Source organism: Oreochromis aureus, linkage group 23, assembly GCF_013358895.1.
Source record: "Oreochromis aureus strain Israel breed Guangdong linkage group 23, ZZ_aureus, whole genome shotgun sequence".
In the NCBI taxonomy this organism is placed as follows: domain Eukaryota; kingdom Metazoa; phylum Chordata; class Actinopteri; order Cichliformes; family Cichlidae; genus Oreochromis; species Oreochromis aureus.
This window is the reverse complement of record NC_052963.1, coordinates 45,152,831-45,172,313: the sequence shown is the minus strand read 5'-3', so window position 1 is coordinate 45,172,313 and position 19,483 is coordinate 45,152,831. Positions and strand designations below refer to the sequence as shown.

General features: G+C 44.4%; 2 protein-coding genes across 10 annotated transcripts in view; both read right to left on the bottom strand.

Annotated features, from left to right (window-relative positions):
- Nucleotides 1-1,236: 1,236 nt before the first annotated feature.
- use1 (unconventional SNARE in the ER 1 homolog (S. cerevisiae)) lies at nucleotides 1,237-9,524 on the bottom strand. Its single transcript, XM_031745706.2, has 8 exons — nucleotides 9,388-9,524; nucleotides 5,720-5,769; nucleotides 5,439-5,517; nucleotides 5,197-5,349; nucleotides 5,031-5,046; nucleotides 4,877-4,898; nucleotides 4,624-4,786; nucleotides 1,237-2,727 (listed from the first exon to the last, which is right to left on the bottom strand). The coding sequence occupies exons 1-8, from the start codon at nucleotides 9,484-9,486 to the stop codon at nucleotides 2,545-2,547; spliced, it is 765 nt and encodes a 254-aa protein (XP_031601566.1). The 5' UTR covers nucleotides 9,487-9,524; the 3' UTR covers nucleotides 1,237-2,544.
- A 1,988-nt stretch (nucleotides 9,525-11,512) lies between these two features.
- The window catches only part of LOC116325043 (unconventional myosin-IXb), a 35,401-nt gene continuing 27,430 nt past the window's right edge, over nucleotides 11,513-19,483 (bottom strand). For 4 of the 9 annotated variants that reach the window (XM_039606310.1, XM_039606313.1, XM_039606312.1 and 1 more), the window contains 16 exons: nucleotides 19,366-19,478; nucleotides 19,080-19,264; nucleotides 18,890-18,997; nucleotides 18,618-18,788; nucleotides 18,484-18,525; nucleotides 18,294-18,405; nucleotides 18,133-18,206; nucleotides 16,797-16,989; nucleotides 16,591-16,719; nucleotides 16,393-16,498; nucleotides 16,106-16,237; nucleotides 15,602-15,725; nucleotides 15,380-15,430; nucleotides 14,628-14,743; nucleotides 14,391-14,530; nucleotides 11,513-13,952 (listed from right to left, as the gene is read on the bottom strand). In XM_039606310.1, the coding sequence (XP_039462244.1) occupies nucleotides 13,396-13,952; nucleotides 14,391-14,530; nucleotides 14,628-14,743; nucleotides 15,380-15,430; nucleotides 15,602-15,725; nucleotides 16,106-16,237; nucleotides 16,393-16,498; nucleotides 16,591-16,719; nucleotides 16,797-16,989; nucleotides 18,133-18,206; nucleotides 18,294-18,405; nucleotides 18,484-18,525; nucleotides 18,618-18,788; nucleotides 18,890-18,997; nucleotides 19,080-19,264; nucleotides 19,366-19,478 (2,353 nt within the window). In that variant the 3' untranslated portion in view covers nucleotides 11,513-13,395. Of the gene's footprint in view, nucleotides 13,953-14,204; nucleotides 14,281-14,378; nucleotides 14,531-14,627; nucleotides 14,744-15,379; nucleotides 15,431-15,601; nucleotides 15,726-16,105; nucleotides 16,238-16,392; nucleotides 16,499-16,590; nucleotides 16,720-16,796; nucleotides 16,990-18,132; nucleotides 18,207-18,293; nucleotides 18,406-18,483; nucleotides 18,526-18,617; nucleotides 18,789-18,889; nucleotides 18,998-19,079; nucleotides 19,265-19,365; nucleotides 19,479-19,483 lie in introns of all 9 variants that reach the window. The other 5 variants (XM_039606315.1, XM_039606316.1, XR_005610065.1 and 2 more) reach the window with 5 other exon arrangements.

The following is a 19,483-nucleotide window of genomic DNA, read 5'->3' as shown; positions in this document are numbered from 1 at the left end:
TGAAATGAAGGCTGAAACTGCGTGACCCATTAATGCCCATGAAGAAAGTAGCTTTTGCTGGTAGCGCGTGGCCATTAAATCACTCAGTGCTTCTGCAGCCGTCGATGCTTATCTGCACTTGTAAATGAACTTTGTAGAGAGTTTGAAAGGGAAGTATATAAATTAGCGTGAAAAGTGAAGCAACTGTGTTTTGTAGGTTTTTTTAAAGGATTGCTGGTTAAGCCCCTGTAATGAGCACCCTATTAGGAAATGGCACTGAATTAAGCTAAATTTACTAAACACGTCTGAGTGCAGGCAGTCCAACACTATTTTCAGCTCATCCCTGTGGGAAAAGACTCCAGGAAGGAACCCATTCAGGTTTCCTGGGTCAGAGGTTGAAAGCGCCCTCAACAGGCGTCACAGGGAGATATATTTTCTGACTCTAGGAACTTCACACGTCTCGGTCCCTGCTGAACTTTGGTTTTCTACGTAGCCTCCGGTCTCGTTCGGCCGTTGGGGTAAAACCATAATGAACATAGGAAACCGCACCAGGGATGAAGTCATGCGCTGCCGTTTCGGTTCAAAAGCGGCACCGCACGCTGGCAGGGCAGATCACACATCACACGGCCAAGAGCATTAGCGAAGGCCTGAGAATGGAGGCACAAACAGCTGTGATTAAACCGAGGGATGACGATCCTCTGCTGAGACACGGCCTCATTTGGTCTCCCGGTGGCCTGCATACCTTGGCTCCCAGCAGGCGAAATGCCCCCCAGGGATCCTAAAATACACAGCAGGCCAGGTCTCGGCAGCAGTCTGGGGCAGAGCTGCAAGCCTGGACAAGCTACTCAGCCTTACAGACCTCAAACAAGAGTCAGGCTGACAATACAAGAGCAACTTTAACCTGTGAGAAACGTTCAGACTTGAAGCTGCTGTCAGGCTAAATTAAGGAGGAACAAAAGCCGACAATGCAGATTCACACACGATCGCCGTGTGCCTTCCCCTCTGCAGCCAGCGGCTTTTATTTAGCTTTACTTCATCCTTAGAACACTCCTAAATGAGTAGCGGCTTTAATTTGGGAATCACTGCTCGCTCGGGCACCGGGGTCACAGAGGTTGTTGCGTGCGTTGATACTCAAAGCTCATGACTGACGCACACTGGCCGTATGATGCCACTGCATTAGTTAGATCCACACTGACACCTTCAGGCATCTATCAGAAAAACACAAACACACTCTGGACTCACAATGACAACAACGGAGGGAAATTAAATTATTTTATTTCTCTCTTGAATCAGACGACATTTTAGTGATACTACGCACAACACGTGAGCCCTCAAACAGGAATGGGACGTGAACCTCGGCTTCAGCAGCCGTCACAGTCTAGAACAAACACGATCACCTGACGCAGGAAACAGACTTAAACAGGGCTGACGACGCCGGCTCTGAACCTTAACGACGTTTAAACATTTAAATGATAAACACCAGTGCGAGTTTACCGAGCTGCGTTCAGTGAACAGCTGGTAATGCTTTACTTTAAAGAACATCACTCACCCTGTGGTTTGTGATTTTGGTCATCCCTACGTTGTTGTGTTTTTTGGACTGGAAGCCACCACATGTGAGAGCAAACTTCACTGGAGGTGAATCACAATAGCCTGCAGCTTCCTGCCTCACATTCACCTCCTGCCACTCAAAGTGGACTCAGCCCGACTTTAAGCCTCAGGAAAGTTTAAACAAGTGAGGTATGAAAGAAAAAAACCAGTAAAGTTGTCAAAAAGGTCAGAATTTAACTGTTTCTAGTAGCAGGCTGTTAATGTGCTTATTTCTACTGTAACGCCACATTTTAACATGCGAGTCTGTGGGTGAACGACTCAATCCTGGAGCGGGCCTCAAGTGGCCACAGGTGGAACTGCAGTTTTTGACTCTTCATTTTTCAGCCCCAGAGGTCGGAACTGGATAGTGTAGAAACGTGACATATCATAAAAATGTACAGCATGTTTATATCTGCTTACAGCCACATTACAGCGTGTTATATGATGTTTATCAAATCAAATATACTAAACTGGGGATTTAAAGTAAAGCATTAGCAAACGATGGCACATTTTACTTTGCGTTCAGTTAATGAAATGTAACAAACTGATTTACAGCTGACGGCGGCCTTTCAGTGCACGAGTATGAAACAGCTGCTCCACCAAAGACGACTGTGTGTTTGTAGTTTCACTTGGTGACAAAGTACATACATGTGTTGACTGGCTCGCAGCCGTCCTGATGACGGTTAAAATAGTTAAGGCTCAGGTCCCGTCGTCCGTGCATTAAGACTTTGCTCCCAGTAGATTCTGCTGTGTCAAAAAAAGAGAATTCTGGCGCTTCGAGCCATGATTTAAACTTTAATGTAGAGGAGAAAGATTTCAGTTTCAAAAGTGTAAAGTGACAGTCCGTGAAACTGATTTGTTTTGATACTGACAGCTACTGATCTGTATCGCTGTAGCTCTACGGAGGCCTATGAAGTTACTGCTCTTGTAAACACGGGAGCATGTTGGGACTAAGAGTTCAGAGGATGATCACGGTCATCATCTGAGTCTGGGGAAGATTCTGATGAAGAGGATCATGCTGATAAAGGTGAAGGAGACTAGGATGAGCATCAACCACAGCAGCCAGTTCACAGACTTCTTAGTGTGCTGCTCCAACCGCTCGGACTCCGTCTTCAGCTTCTCGAAGTTCAGGTCCGCCTGACGCATGGACTGGCTCAGAGTCTGCGAGGCAGAGGGAGACATCGCTGATATAAACATCACAACCACAGACAAACAAGCCCAGTGACGGGAACACTCACTCACAGAGACTGCAGCGTTTATGCACAGTGTGGCTCCAGAGGCCGGTTAGCTGGCTTATACTGCCCCCTTGTGGTCAGAATCAGTTAAACTCCTCCAAGTTTCTCAAATGGAGGTAGAAATACCTCTAGAGGTACCCTGAAGTACTACTGAAGTACGGTTTTGTGTTGCACAACTTTTTTTCTTTCTAACACATAAATAAATAAATAAATCTTAAAATAAATGATTTCAAAGATTTAATAAATGTAAATACTGCCAGCACGAGAGGAGGAAAAAAAGGATCTTGAATAAAAATATCACAATTAGCACTTTGTCACATTTTTATGATGCCCTGAATTCTTTAAGTGTGGGCTTCACTCATGGAGAACTATTTTTTTTTCCATTTAAGCTGGTTCGAGTTTTCCTGACGAGCAGTTAAAACATATGTTTTGTTATGGACCAAGTTTTTCCAAGTTTCCATCATGCACAAAACGATCCATACGAGTGTCCCCTACTCCAATCAGGGAAGCTAACAGGTAATTATGATAAAAATCTATGTAGAACATAAAAAAGGCCCACAAGCTGTTCTTCGAGTTAATATATTTATTCCGAGTGCGCTTTTAGTGCTTATTTCTAACATTACAGCTTAAACGTTACGCCTGTCCTGCAGCCTGATGCAGCAGCTGCAATTCCAGCAGCTTAAAAGAGATTCGGCAGCAGATTAGAGTCAGTTTTTGACTTAACAGCCTACTTATATAAAATGTATATAGGTACAGCAGAGGGTCTATACTGCACTTAAAGGCTGCTGTAAATAAGAAGTCGGTGGAAATGTGGCTCTTCCAGCATCCTCTGCTCCTACAGATATTTCCATCACAAGTTATCTCTGTGATGTAGTAAAAAGAAAGGCCCTTCTGTGACACTGAAACCTCTGATTTTAAGGATGATGTGGCTCTCCAAACCATTAACCTCCCTTCATAGCACACCCCTCTGCTTGGGCTCTGTATACTCTGACTTCACTTTAATTTCTTACTTCGAGCTTGTATTTATATCGGGCAGGATGCATCATCACCCTGAAACAAACAAAGTGCCCAAACTTCAGCTAATCCTTCCCATAGCTTTTACCAACCCAACCATCATAAAAGTTTGTTCCCAGAGTCAGAAGTGAATCAGGGAGAAAGGCTTTGAATGTGCCACCCCCGTGTCCTAAAGAAATCTACAGGAGCTGAAAGTGTCAGAACTGGTCGGCGAGTTTAATATATTTAAATGAGAACTGTTCTCGTTGTGCTTCCATCTTGACACAGCTAAAGTTCCAGCATCATCTCCGTGGCCACTGCACATTCAGCCCACTGTGTGTTTTCTGCTGTTAAGTGTGGGAGCTGACTTCCTGTTTAGCTTCAGCGCCACACTGACTCACTGTTCTGACTACCATATGTTCCCACAGTCTTCCCATTTTGCTCCTGAGTTTAGACACAGCTGATTGGGAGCAAACAACATTTCCCCACACTCTGTGTTGGATTTCCATCTTGGAGGACTCCCACTGTTTCAGCTGAAAGCGCTGTTGCTTGGGGGCGTGCTTTGGCTCAATTAGCCAGGTGCAAAAGCTTGTTGTGGTCTGAAAACTGTCTGTTTGAACTGCAAACTATTTTGTGCGTTTAGATTTGTGCATGCATTTAGTTTAGAGATGCAAATTAAAAGGTGAATTTTTTTCCCGCAACTTCTTGATCTGGAAACAAATCTGCCATTAAACTTTTTTTCTCACAAACCCAGACGGTTCAGCTACGAATCAAAAACAGCTTTACGTCAAATCTGTGATTTATTTATTCGATATATCTGTCCGCTTACCTGGTTGTCTTGTTTGATGATGTTCTGCGCAGCCAAAGTGTTGTTCTTCAGATTTCTGGCCAGGTTCAGCATGTCTTCAGCCAGCTTCTCCTGCAGGTTGTGGTGATGCTGCAGGACGGCGTCCAGCTCTGCGGCAGACTGACGCTCGTCCAGAGGAAAACATCTGCGCAGAGGTGACACAGGTTGAAGCTTTTACACCAAGTCCCAAAAACAAGTCTAACACATGAGATCATTTAGAAAAGCTCGACTTTACCTTCGGTTCCTCAAGTCTCCGTCTGACGTGAGGAGAGAGAAGAAAAATAAAATCACCTTTTTCTTAAAAACAAACAAATACAGTCCTATCGAAATATAATTCGTCATATTTCCATCTAAATGTTATTAAATCCAAGAGGACGAGTATTTCGTACCTTTTCCCGACGACCCCTGTGGCGACAGAAAAAAAAACATTTATGAGTTTAAGACAAAATGTGGGAAACTTTTTATTTAAACTTTTCTACCACACTGCTGTAGTTTAGGAGGCGCACTGCAGTTCACACAACAGGTCACGTCTGCAGTACTGTGAGAGCGTCCTACCGTGCCGAGCAGCTCGTCCCTCATCTCTCCCGTGCACCGCGCCTTCGTCTGCGTGTGGACTTTTTTAGTGACAGACATCCTCTCGTTGGCCATCGTGGCCGTCCGGCCGGGGGCGAGGAACTGATTAGCTAAAGCTTTTTCTGTTGGTGAAGACTGAAGCAGAGCGGGAGGGACAGGAAGTCAGAAAACTCAAAGACACAAGAAAACACAGGTGTGTCGTGCTAAAAGCAGAAAAAACTGACCAGCTTCTCTGCTTCTAGAGTTCCTTTCAGAAAATTGACTTTTCTGGTGTATTCAGCCAGGACCTCTGGTGTTGGTTTGCTGGAAGAACACACAACCGCTTACTGACAAAACTTTGTGTTATTAAGCTGAAACCAGCAGATCAAACCTCTGTGCTCATAACACGTAAGCCTGATGTGACCTGTTACAACCAAACATATTTAAAATAGGTTCTTAATAATATATGTACCTTTTCAGGCAAAAAAAGAAAACATGGAGACATAAAAGTGGAGGGTGGTGTTACCTCAGGCTTTTCCTCAGAGCCACCAGCATCTCTTCCAGGGCGCCCACATACTGGAGGAGACCAAACAGAAACAGTGATGCTGCTCACATGCTCTCATTTATCTCATCAATCAAATCTTTATTTCAAAGTAACAAATATTAATACATTTAAAAAAATAAATATCCATATATCATGGACTACACTGGGCCAAATAACAGAGTCTAACTGACGAGGTTTCTTGTAAAAGTAGGCTGAGTCTCTTACAGAGGGTGGGTCACAAACCCAAACAGGACACAGAAGCTGCTGCAGGTGAACAGTGTAGTCTTCACCGACACACACACAGTGATAATGCGGAAAGGCTAAGATGCAAAACAGCTGTGACCCTGCAGAGACGGTTCCTGAGAAAAGCAAATGACTCGGTGCCAGTAAACAGCATCAAGTGGAGGATCCTTAAATATATCTTTAATAGTTCCTGTTTGCAGCAAAGCATCTTTGAGGTTACACTAACACCAGGCTGGAACACATCTTCAGTTTGCAGCTGTGTTAGAAAATAAGTCACGGCAAGCACTAAATATGTAAATGCACCGTATTTCAAACTCCAACCAACGCCCAGTGGCCGCTGATCTCCACCAACCAGTCAAGCTGCAGTTTATAGCCATGCTGGCACGGATGAGTCAAAGTGTTGATTTGGTGATATAAAACTTAAGTCAGTTTACTTAACTTCACAGCACGTCTGCTGTAACAGCGAGTCGGTTCACTGAGAGAAAGAAGTCAGCCTCCGACAGACCTCTCACCACATCAGGCCACGTGTAAATGTGGTCTAATGATAAATGTAATAAGGAGGAAGCAGTGCAAGAAGAAAGTGTTTGACAGCTGTCAGGGTCGTACTGACTGTTGTTACTTTAGTTACTCGAACCTTTCATCTACTCTAAAAGTAAAAATCAAGCAGCTGATTGGTTTATCCTGCTGGTTCAGATTAAAGGGTCTTCACTGCTCAGCTGTAGGGAGCCACTCGGTACACCGTGACACGAGGTCACCGAGAAGAGGCGTTTGGATTTATTCAGTCCCAAGTGGCCTGGTGACGCCTGTTGTTACTCGTTTGCGTTAAAGCTGCAGGTCACACATTTAAATCAGCTACTGTTCCTTTAAAGCTGCTTATTGTTAATTCTTGGGTTTAAAATGGTAAATGGTAAATGGCCTGTATTTATATAGCGCTTTCTAGTCCCTAAGGACCCCAAAGCGCTTTACATATCCAGACATCCACCCATTCACACACACATTCACACTATTTAAACCTCATAAACTAAATTAAAGCTTTCAGTGGAATTTAAACAGGCAACTGCTCTGAATTTAACCCAAACACATGTGTGCTGTGTCAAAGATAAAAGCTGCACTTTGTTGTAATACCACTTTGCACCACAAGAGGGTGCAGTGTGTCACTGTAACCTTTATTTAAAAACAGGCACGTCTGTATTTTAAACGACAGCCTGGCAAAAGAGGAGATCTCATGAGGAGCGGTTACTAAAAAGAAACCTGTTAGTAGTGCTGCCCCCTAGTGGTCAAAGTTTTAGTAACAAAAGTTAGCAGTAATTTCCCTTCACCGAACAACCACAATCACATCGTCCATGAAAACAGCAGTACAAATCTTTACGTTATAAAAGTCTCATATAGCAACTCTATGCATTTATGTTTCCCAGCAAAACAACACAAGCCGCGTAATTAATTGAAAATAAATCAAAACCGATGTTCAGAACCCCCAACTGATGTGATCTGGTCCATGTCATTTTTTTTGTTTTAAATTTAAATTCTGTTAACATTTCACCCAATGAGAGTTCACGCAGTTACGTGCCTCCATGACATGAAGCATGATGTAAAAAGACCTCAACACAGTTTCAGTGTCCAAAGGTAAGACCACCAATCTGTTTCAACAGCTGGAGCGCGATCACAATATCGCAGCTTTAACCGCTGAGCACATTTACAGGTCAAACCCTGTCAGCAAACTATGGGGGCAAGAACAAGTAAATAAAGGAAACTCCTTTGTTAATGTTAATCGAGGTAAAATGTTCAACTACTTGTTTTGATTTGAGGCCCCGCCCAAGCATATCTGAGTACGAGAGCAGTGTGAGGACTTAATAAGGGAGCTACTCAACAACTTCACTGCTCTGCAAAATATGAACGAGAGCTGTTCCTGATGAAGGTGGCAACAACAAACATGTTTCACCACTAGAGGCACAAACACTACGAAGGAGGAGATGCTAGGAGCCGGTGTCTTGGGTTCGAATCCAGTGTGGGGCCTTTCTGTGTGGAGTTTACACAGCACAAAGACATGCATCTGTGGTTAACTGGTGATTCTAAATCGGGCCAGTCCCCTCACCCATCGGCTCTACGATCTCTACTGCCTACTGGTTAAGACTCAGAGATCAGATTAGTTATACAGGGAGTCGATCCAGACTCCCTGTCTAGGGTGTGCTGGTTCCACAGATCAACAGTGTGGGTGTGAGTGGTTACCTGTCTCTCCATGTAAGCCCTGTGACACACCTCACCTGGCCAGGATGTGCCCTCCTTAAGAATTACAAGTTTAAGTTACTTTAGTTTAACAAAAACTAAATTTCCACAGAAAACTCGACCCAGAGTATTTCACTGCAACTCTGCGGCTTTCAAAGGAGTAAGGAGTAAAGGAGGCCATTTATGTGAAAAAGGAAAGACCATCTCTGAACCGAGGAGGGGGCCTAAGAGTACGTCTTTCACCTTTCACCTACCATTCCCCTGTGACCTCTGAATGGTTCTCGCGCCCACCATCAATGATTATGACAATAGTATATTAAAGATCATGAAACTTGGCTGGTGCTGGTTTTGGATGATATGCAAATGTTTAAAGGGCTGGGGAAAACTGCAGCGAGGTGAGAATGAGGAAGAAGTCACAGGTGAGTGATGAATTGTTTCTCCCACTGAAAACAAAATGCCCAGATGAACAGAAACAACTTTCTGGGACTACCTGGAGTACTTGTGTGCTTACATTTGACTTTTGCTGTGTCACTGCTGCTGCACTACAACACTGCTGCTTAATAAAAGCCACACTTTAAGGTCAGCAGCTCACTGGAAAAGAAGAAAGGATGGGTGGATGGATGTCCTTCACCCAACATGATGCGCACTATTTTTCATAGCATAATAAGTATTATCGCAAATATTTCTCTAAAATATCGCGATGTAATTTAGAGGCTGCATCACACCCCGCTGGTGCACATGACCTGACTGCAGCTCCTGACTTAACTTTCTATAAGGCAGCAGAGGTTGGACGGCTGGAGGAAAACTCGGGTTGTAGCTGATTCGCAGCCGATCGTTTTTTAAAAAAATGCTATAAATAAATAAAGTTACTGTTAAAGATATGAACATACGGAGGATCTTCTGCGAGGAACATAGGTGAAAGGAAAGCTTCAGAAACGAGATTAAACACTAAAATACAGCAAATCTGGAGTAGCAGACTGCGCAGACTCGCCGTGTGTCGCTACGGTGACATCTCGGCTATGATTGAACCTGTGCGCGAGGGGTGAACAGCTTAAATGTGCCTCCCGACACCAAACAGAAAGGTTTAGGTGACGACGTGGCTAACAGCGGCTCACAACAACAACAGTCAGGCTAACGTCATCACGACATGGTCGTTACAGCCGCTCCGAGCCGTGCCGGGTTACCTTTTCAAGCCTCCACTCCGTCTCTCCCCGTTTCTCCGACGCCAAAGACTCACAGCGAGACAATAACCTGATGAAATTGATTTCTAGTCGGGAAGCCATGTTTGGTTTGAAGCCGCACAGCGGCGCAGCAGTTTGACGTCAAGCAGAGCGGCGCAGACGTTATGGGCGGAGCGTCGCCCGCCTCTTTTTTTTTACGTCGTCATTGAAAATTTCAATTTAAAAAGCTAGACTCATTATTATTATTATTATTATTATTATTGTTATTATTATTATTGTTGTTGTTGTTATCAATAAGATCTCGTTAGACCCCAAAGTTTTATCTTAATCTCTTTCTCTCTATTCGAGAGAAATAAAATAAAATAAATATAAAACACACCATTCTGGCACGAAAACCACAACATGTCTGTATGTAGTACTTTTTTTATTTATGTATGTTTTGTATGTGTTTATATACAGTTCTTAAAAAAATACTGCCATAAAAACACTCAAACATAACCATTTTATGTATTTGGGTAAAACTAAAAGTTATATTGTTTTTAAAATTTTATTTATTGGGCAAATAAAAAACTAAATTCACTTTTTTATACCCCAATTTGAGGCGCCATACTGGACTTCTCTGAGAGTCAAGCACAACGTTCAACAAAAAAAAACAACGATTTTTTCTTTTCAGCAATGCCATTAAACAATAATAATAATAATAATAATAATAATAATAATAATAATGATGATAATAATGATGTGGTTTGCTGTTTTTCAGCTTTTTTGTAAAAGATAACATTAATAAAATGAAAAATATCATTTTTGAGTGTCAGGCTTGGACACACTGGTGGCTCAGCCGTTACAGAAACATAGAAAATGAGTTTGATATTTTCAGTACTGTTAATTTAGGGTAATTGTGGAATAAACATTGCACTGGGTGGTGGCCTGATAGTTTATCAAGTATCCATGTATGCCTATATTGACTGATTATGTTTTGTTTTATAAAACATGGGTTATATTTTGCTGTACGGTATCTATGACACTCAAACTGCCTTACATGTAAACAGATGGAATGAAAGATTAGCACTTGATATAAAGTCATGTTGTGCTTATCACTATACTACAGTGCGTAAAGTATAATAGGCCATTCAGTACACTGTCTGCATCACTTTATTTAGTGGCGCAGCAAAGATGAGTCAGGGCACTCAGTGTTTAGACCTTTTCTTATGCCTATCATCTACAGCTTCTAGAATCATAGCTATTTTTGCAGTGTGGAGCACAGATTGGAGACAGTTGTCTGAATCTTCTCACCAAGGTTCTTATCTGTGGCTCAGACACTTCTGCACCACCAGTGGGCTGAAGTTGGAGCTGCTAAAGGCGTTTTCCAGATATGAGGCATCTGTGGATTCCTGTGGATAAAGTTCAAGAAGGTGGTCTGTCTGCAGTCCGGCAGGTCACATGACACAGCCCGTTCAAATCCTCAGAGCAGCAATTTTAGTCTTCATGTCAAAAAAATAGTCCCAGTCTGTTCAGGCCTTGATCGCTTCAGGACTTTGTTTGCACCTGTTAGGTGGGATAAACACTTTGAACTAGATTAACAAATAATTATAAAGACCTCACATAACTACCACTGCAGCGCCCTTCAACCTGAACATGCCCAGCTGTGAGGGTGGTGCAGAGAGGAAAACAATCATCTATCAATACTCACGTATACCAACCTGCATGGAGGTAAGTGAAACTACATCAACTTTAATTTGCTTAACAGTGGATGGTGTGCAAGGCTGATAAATCACCCACGACCAGGAAGGAAAATGCTGACCGCAGTTCAGGGCGTAAAAATGGTAAAAATAAATGTAACCACTTCAAGGGGCGCATTGCGTGACACTGTTAAAACTCATGTTGGTGTAATTTCCTGTGTGCGGCTCTGGTGCAGCTTTATGAAGTCTGAAGAAATAACTCGTATGACATCACTTGAAAAACAGATCTTGCATTGTGGCAGCTGATCCTGAACTGTGGAGCCTTTGTGTGCTAAAGGTGCATCAATTCCACTCCACACAAAACACCCACAAAATCAAAAACAGTGAGGTCTGTGCAGACGGCTGCAGTTTACTGCGACAAAGAAGCGGCTCATTTAAGAAGACCTGACCCGAGTTTTAATGACTGTTTAATGCAGGGACGACTCTGAAAGACTAAAATTATACCCACCTCTGGGAGTTTTAGCCATCTTAAAGCAAAATGTTAAACATACACACTCCGGCCACTTTATTAGGTACACCTGTTCACCTAGTGGTTAATGCAAATATCTAATCAGCCAATCACACAGCAGCAAGTCAGTGTATTTAAATATATAATCAAGATGACCCGCTGAAGTTCAAAATGAGCATCAAAATGAGCAAGAAAGGGGATTTAAGTGGTTGTTGGTGTGAGGATTTCAAAGACTGCTGATCTGCTGGGATTGTCCCACACAACCATCTCTGGGGCTTACAGATAAAGATCCAAATAAGAGCAAATATCCAGCGAGGGGCAGTTTGATGCTAAAGTTCAGAGGCTGGCCTGACAGCTTGGAGCTTATAGGAGTGCAGAAGATCATCTCTGAACATGTTAAACCCTGAAGCAGATGAGCTACACCAGCAGGAGACCACACCAGGTGGTCTGTACCCAGTACTAGCAACATGTACCTAATCTAATGCAATGAAGGGAGTCTATGGTGAATGAATTTTGAATTTAGGTGCAGTATTTCTAGTTTCATGTTACTACATTTTGTCTGTGCTGAAGGTCCAAGTCAACCTATGAACCTAATTTGGAGCAGACTAACTCCTGGAGAGTTTATAAACGTCCTACAGTTTTATTTTAATAACCCTTGTTTATCACCATCGTCTGTTTCCAGGGTAAAAGAAAAACGTTCTAATTGTGCGTGATGGAAACACACAGCAGCGGACGTTACAAGCATCATGTACTGTATTTTCATGTTACTACTAATAAACATTACAGCTCATTCAGTCAAAGTCACCATGCACTCTGTTACACATCAGAACATCTTCCTCATAATCCAGACAAACCAACATCATCATACATCATCATCATCATCGTCAGCAGTCAGAGAGGAACATTAGTATTACATTTCATACAAAGTTGGCCGGAGCTGTGCTTCAGCACTTTTCTAATAATGGGACTGAGTGATTTTAGAGGAGGGGAAGTTCAAGGACACGTGGTGCCACCGCTCTTGGATCACGGCTGGGTTTGTGTGGGTTTTTTGTCGTTTCTGTGGAGAAAGTGGCGTGTGCTGCTCCCGTTCCCTTTGCTGCATGAATGCAATGATTTCCTATCTGGTGTGTGTTGTGCGGCGGGTAAAACATGAAGGTGAACAGAAAAAGCTGTTTGTTTTTGTGTGTGTGCAACAGTCACAATGTGCAGGTTTAGGTCCTTGTTTTCCACAACAAACACATCCCTCCCTCTACGAGCACCGTTCCATCATCGTGACATGAGAATGAGCTTCTTTATCAAGTCAATGTACAACATCAAGGCACTAGCTAATGTTTCAGCGAGCGAGTTTCACTCACTGGGAGAACTAAGAAATGAAAAGTGCGACTGAAACCTGCAATATTTTCTTGAATTAGCACAAATTTAAAAAAAAAAAAATCATTATGAGGCTACGGGAGGAAACTGCCTCTGGTCCAACTGAAGCAATCAACAGTGAGGACAATATATTAAAAAGATTGAAAAGGTGCTTGGCAACATGTGGTCCAGTCCTTTTTACTAACGACACGTTTGCATTGGCTGATCGAGTTCCCTCAGACAGCAGCAGCTGCAGTTTGTGTGAGCTGGGTTCATGCATGTGGAGCCGCAGCAGCTGCGCGTGTCGTCGCGTCTCTCCTTTCCTTTCATACACACATCAAGTTCCAGCCTCTCCGAGCGCTCTGCTGCCGCCTGCGTCGAATCTGAGAGCGTTTGAATTCGTTTCGTTTGTCTGCTTGCGGGTCGCCGCCCTTAATCCTCTTCGCCGTTCCAGTCGTTTGTGCTCCTCCCTGCTCAGACTTCATCATCCACATACGGGATGTCTGGGTCAGAAAACCGTCTGTGGACATTTGGGACTTTCGTGCCGCTGTGCTGGAGCTGAGGAGTGGGCGCAGCCGTGGAGATGGAAGAAGAGGAAGAGGCGGCTGAAGGAGGACAGGAAGAAAAACGCAGCACCAAGTCGCACTCTGAGCCGTCGAGGTAAAGGGACTGGGTGCTGTCTTTACGGCGGCCGGGCTGCTCTCGTCTCTTGACCGAGAAGGCGGGCGCTCGGCTTCCAGGAGGAGCGTGAGAGTGAGGCGGACTCGAGGTTGCCGCCTGGGAGCAGACTCCCTGCGGGAGTTTAACTGTGTTTGGGATGATGGGGTTGCGACGCTGAAGCGGATGCCTGAAGGAGGCGTTGGAGGTTTCAGAAGTTGAAGAAGTGCAGCTGGCCAAAGAAGAGGTGGAGCTAGCAGGGGTGAGGGTTGACACAGAGATGCGTCCGCCGGGGACTTTCGGCCTCTGGGTCAGATCTGAAGGTTTGGGAAGACAAAGCGGTCTGGATCTCCTCAGCTGATGAGCACCTCGTCCTGGAAGAGAAGAGGATAGAGGAAGAATGAGGAATATTTAACCAAGAGGCTCACAGCAGTGTGAAAGGGGAAAAGGCAAATGGAAGATCATGCAACCATGATTTGCAAGAAAAAAATCAAAAAATACACCCAGTGAGTTACAATTACAAGCATCTGATCTGATGTGGACGGCAAATGTTCAGCAAATCAACTTTGGGTGAAATTTGAGCATGCAGCCGTGCCACACATGCATTTACATGCACACAAACACACAAAAACACGGTTGCCGTTCCTCCGACCTCCGACAGAGCAGACGTCACCGCCCACCTTCACCATCACTGGTCCAGACCTGTGCCACAAAAGACAGGAAGGGCCCCGCCCAGCAGGCCCCGTGGTCTGGTCAGAAACCCGCAGGTGACAGAAACAGGTAGGAAGTCCAGACTGTACCTTACTACTGACCTTCAGGCTCTGAGCTGTGAGCAGAGGAGCGCTGCTGCTCGTCCAAGAGGCTCTCAGAGCTCAGCGAGGCTTCGGAGTCCAAATTCTCCTGGTCTGAACCAGGCTGCTCCATCTCTGGCAGGCGATAGGCGAGATCCTCTCTGAAGGTGAGATGAAGAGGAAATCACATGCATTAGGAACTGGACAATGAAGACAGCAGAAATGAGGAACTGAAAAGTGCTAAGAGAGCGATCTTACTTCTCCTGCTTGATGGACTTGATACGTTCCATCAGGTTCTTCTCGGCCTCCGTGTCCGAATCCAGAGGCTCGTTCTCGGGGACCACGCTCAGATCAGTGCTGACCTTCTCATGCATCTGCACAAGACAGAGGATCACACCTTCACCCAAACTGAAAACACCACACTAGACTATAACAAACACTAAAGGAGAAATGGAAAGCACACATGTATATGACTTTAACCCAAACCTGAAACTGAACCAAAAGGTGTTAGTGAGGTCGAGAGAAAGGCAGGGTGATGGTGAGGTTTTCATGCACCTGCATATGAATTCTTACAGCAACAGAGAGTATTAAAAGAGATCAAAGTGAATGCACACTTTTACTCTTTTCACCAAAGTGTTTGTGTTGCAGAGTGATTGCTCTGTAGATAACATGACCTTCAGAGCTCTGTGGCTTTCTTTCCTCTAAAGGTTGAACAAATCAGTCACAAAACAGCTGTTTTAAGGTAGTAACAGTCCTTCAAACCCAGAACCACGGTGTCCTCTCACATCACAAGCAGGGCACAAACCAGTTAACAGCAACATGCAGTCTATTCCCAGTTAGTATGGAAGAATAAACAGTATTAAGGAAAGAAAAAAACCCCCCAAACACACACACGACAGCCAAAGTTTGACCCACATCTTACATGCCATGCACAGGCGCCTCGACATGGCAGACCACTACAAACTACAACTACAAGGTCGACTCTACCAGGAGAAATCGATGATACATACCGCCGCTCCTTTGTAAGGAGCTGATAACCTGAGCGGTAAACGCCAGTAGTGCTAAAGAGAGACAAGGAACATTGGACACGTTACGCACGGAAGCTAAGGATATCAGATTCTGACAGTGGGGTCGACTTTATTATGTGACCTTCATCCAACATCTCAGTGTCGACTTAATTTTGCTAAATGGACAAGGACGCGGACAGAGGCGAGCGGCGCTCTCTTCCTCACCGTGTTCTGCCTCTTGAGCTTCAGCTGGTTAACGGCTAAAGCCTCGGCGTACTCCAGCTGCTCGATTTCCTCCATCTTCTCGTTGTAGCGCCGGATCTGCTCGTTGATGAGCATCTCCACACACCTGCAAACAAAAGAGCCATCAGGACCCACACTTCTTCCAGCCTTCAGGAGGTTTTGGACATTAAAGATTAGACGGCTGAGCCTGGATCTTCCTGTTAAAAGGGAGTTTTTCCTTCCCACTGTCAGCAAGTCCCTCTCACAGGGAGGGGGTGTCATGTGATTGGTGGGCTTCTTTCTACTATTTTAGGGTTTTAAATTACAATATAAAGCCTCTTGAGGCAACCGTTGTTGAGGATTGGTGCTATATAAAATAAACTGAATTAACCGAATAAATGAAAATGTAAATATTTCCTCTTTCAGAGTCCAAGTGAACAAAGGACACCCCCCACCCACCCAATTCAATCCTCATATTGCATTCATGAGATTTCATGGTGGTCTTACGTGGTTGTCTTGGCAACGTCTTTCATGCTGAGCAGTGGGTCTGCGCTGTCCGGGCAGCGGAGGATACACGGTGCAAACACTATGGCCAGTGAGTTTGGAGACATGCGGTTGTGAGCCTCTTCTTTGCACACCCTGCAGGAGAATCACACACTGCTGTAAATGATCACCTCACTGTTTAACTGAATACACGCATAACAAATAAGACAGGAGACAATGAGCCAAGCCATCTCAGTGCAGTAGGAGTGAACAGACTTTATGATCAGAATCAAACAAACGAGGATCCCTACCTGACGAGGTGGAAGACGAGCCTCTCCAAGGTGTTGTAATTTGCAGTCGGGAGCTCATCCAGCACTTTATAGATGGCATGAAGCTGCTCCTGCTTCTCCGGCAGGTCTGACAAGAGGAAAATGCAACATAAATCAATTCTTCAAACACAGACAAAAATGCAAAGACACGAGCACACTAGTGAGAAGTGTCCTCCTCACCGACTGCATGCAGGAAGTCATTGTAATGTGTGAAGGTCATCAGTGGGTCTGGCAGTTCCCTCAGCCATTGCTTTACCAAGCCTGTCACTGTGTGGATGGGATAGTCTTCGAGGCAGGCCGAGTTGGGGTCTAAACACAGAGTCGTCATCAGCTCAGTGATGTAATTTTATGAGTCAGAAAAAGAAGAAACCAAGTTGACGTCTGACCTGTGTCCAGTTTCTGGTGAAGCTCTTTTATTCGGTTGGCAGAGCCCGATTTGCGATAGATGCCCTCCGTGTAGAGGCCGTGCATCTCCACGTGCTCCAGCATCATTTCCAGCACCATCGGTACCGGATTCTTTTCATTGAGCAGGTGACACACACGCACCCCGAAGTGCTGCCCGGTAAACTCGTCATCATTCTGTGGAGTCACCAGACCAGCGGTCAGTCAGACCTCGCCACAATCCATCCACAGAATCACACATTCTTCACTACAAACGAGTCACTCTGCCGTTATATATAAAAACATGTTCCCAAATATGACTGAACACGTGGAAGCGTGCTTCACAGGCAGCTTCTTCCTCCCGAAGGGCCGCTTCCATTAATTTTATTTAACGTTTTAAAACACTGCATGTCTATGATCAAAGATAAATATGCAGCTGATACAGATACTGCAAATTAAGTGTCGACTTTTGAGCTTTTTAAAAAAGGTCAGAAGAAAAGAATTACTTAGTTAGAAAATTACATTTTTTATTCAAAGCTAAGGAAACTTTTTATGCACAGTGTTTATAACTAATCACTAACGCAGCCCTGTATTTTATTTCATGCACAACACAGACTGTATATAAAAGATGGACACCACTTAAAACTGCATTCTCTCCAGTGGCCAGTAGAGGGCAACACTGATGGTAACGAAAAATGACTCGACTTTAGTTCAGTAAACACTTCGGGACGAGTTTATGGTCCCAAACATGAGTTTCAAACTTCTTCATGACGATAGGAAATAGTAAATTTTGGTTACGTTTAAAAACAAAAGCAAAAAGCAAAGTGAGGTTTGATTCTGGGCGTGGCTACTTTGTGATTGACACCTGGCTATGAGATGAAAGGTGCTTGTGCTTTCGTAGTCTTACTGACCTCTCCACGCAGGTTAGACTACACGCCACATTTAAACATACATTTACACACAATGTCTGTAAACTAGTACATCATTTTTATTATGTTTGTGCTTTTTTAAAATTAAATTAACAGGAACAGGAGGTAATTTTAAGTAGATGAGAATCATTTAAAACACTGGATTAACCCGTTTACGGTATCCTACAAACTTTAAGCACTTCATCTTCCTCTCATCAACTTCAAATCACGGATTAACCAGATGTGAATGTTTTCAGACGGTGGGAGGAAGCAGGAGTATGGAGGAGCTACGAGGTGACAGTGGTAACCACTGCACCGACATGCTGCAGGAGCGTGCAGTCAGATCTAACCTTTGGTGGGCAAATGCAAACCAGCAGGCGATACCACACTAGGTACAGCCATCCTTTACTTACAGTCTATGATGAAAACCCACCTTTTTGGCACAGAAGGTGGAGCAGTCGGTGTTTATCTTGGAGATGCACTTCTTGTGGCACACCATTTTACAAGCTGTGAGAAAAGATGAAGAATTAAACTCAGTCGAAGCTGAACTTTTACAGCATGCTGTGTTGAAAACGTTTTGTTGGGCGCACTCACTGCTGCACATGTAGGCCTTCTCCATGCCCCAGATGTAGGAAGTACACTGGTCACATGACTGCATAATGTTGACCTGATAGTTACTGAATATGTGATCCAGGGGACTCTCCACCTAAAAAGACAACCACTCAATTAAAAACAAAATCATTACTGTGATAAAATAAAAGAATTCAAACACAGCACCACTTACACTTTTGTCTTTCTTCCTCCTCTTCTTTCTCGCTTTGGCAGGCTGACGACAGACAGGCAGAAAACACAGGTGTAAACACTGTTTTTCTTGTTCGCAGTAACGAGGCTGAACAACTCGAGTTGTTTTGTTTTTACCTTTGCAGGTTCAGCCTCCTCCTTCTTCATCTCTCCTCTGATGAAACCATCCAGCACCGACTGGAACAGGTTCACCACCAGTTGGACTTCCTCCTTCTTTTTGCTCCCTGCCAGGTGCATCACTTTGTTCTGGTAGCCTGACATTAGACCTTTGTAGCCGATGGTGGGTTTCTGTTAGGAGACGGGAGGGAAAAAGAGGAAGAAGAGACGATGGTGAGGGTGAACGTCGATCGGTGTGATGAAGCTGCTTTGATGGCAGCTCAGAGACTTACTGGAAGAGAATACATGGCTTTGATATTCTCTCTGAACTGCATGGTGGCTGTCACAAAGATGTTTTCTGTCTCTGACAGCGTCTTGCCCCTGGAGCGGAAATCATTCACCTTCAGAGGAATAAAATCCTTTTAGAAACGTGCAAATCTCATTTCCTACATTGAGTCTGTCATCTTGTCGCCTTTCGCTTACCTGGTTGCCCAGAAACTCGTCGAGGTGCCGCAGCTCGTTGGCGTTGGTGATTTCTCGATCCAGCGAGGCGTTCCACTGTTCAGAGACTCGTGTGGCTCGGCTGATTTTAATGCTGGGATTTCTGCCTATAGCTTTACTGCCGCGGTCACCGGATTGAGATCGGGGCGCGTGTCCGGATATCGGGGCTGAAAGAGAGAACGGCCATCCCGCACGGTACGAGTCGTTAAGGCCAGAAACTACAGCAGGTGAGCAAAGAAGCTTCAGTTATTCCTCTGGTACGATTTACCTTCCCATGCCGTCGGCTTCTCGTTGAGAGTCTGAGCGAAGGTCAGCTCTCCGTTGTCTGGAGTCTGGGCATCTTTGCCTTTTTTAAAGATTTTGCTGAAGAAACCGCTGGGCCTACG

Excerpts from the sequence above, each read along its gene's own strand:
- use1 (XM_031745706.2), bottom strand. The coding sequence starts at position 9,486 with ATGGCTTCCCGACTAGAAATCAATTTCATCAGGTTATTGTCTCGCTGT. Across the intron at positions 5,350-5,438 it reads CTCTAGAAGCAGAGAAGCTG|TCTTCACCAACAGAAAAAGC; the intron begins GTCAGTTTTTTC and ends GCTCTGCTTCAG. Across the intron at positions 4,787-4,876 it reads GGAGACTTGAGGAACCGAAG|ATGTTTTCCTCTGGACGAGC; the intron begins GTAAAGTCGAGC and ends ACCTCTGCGCAG.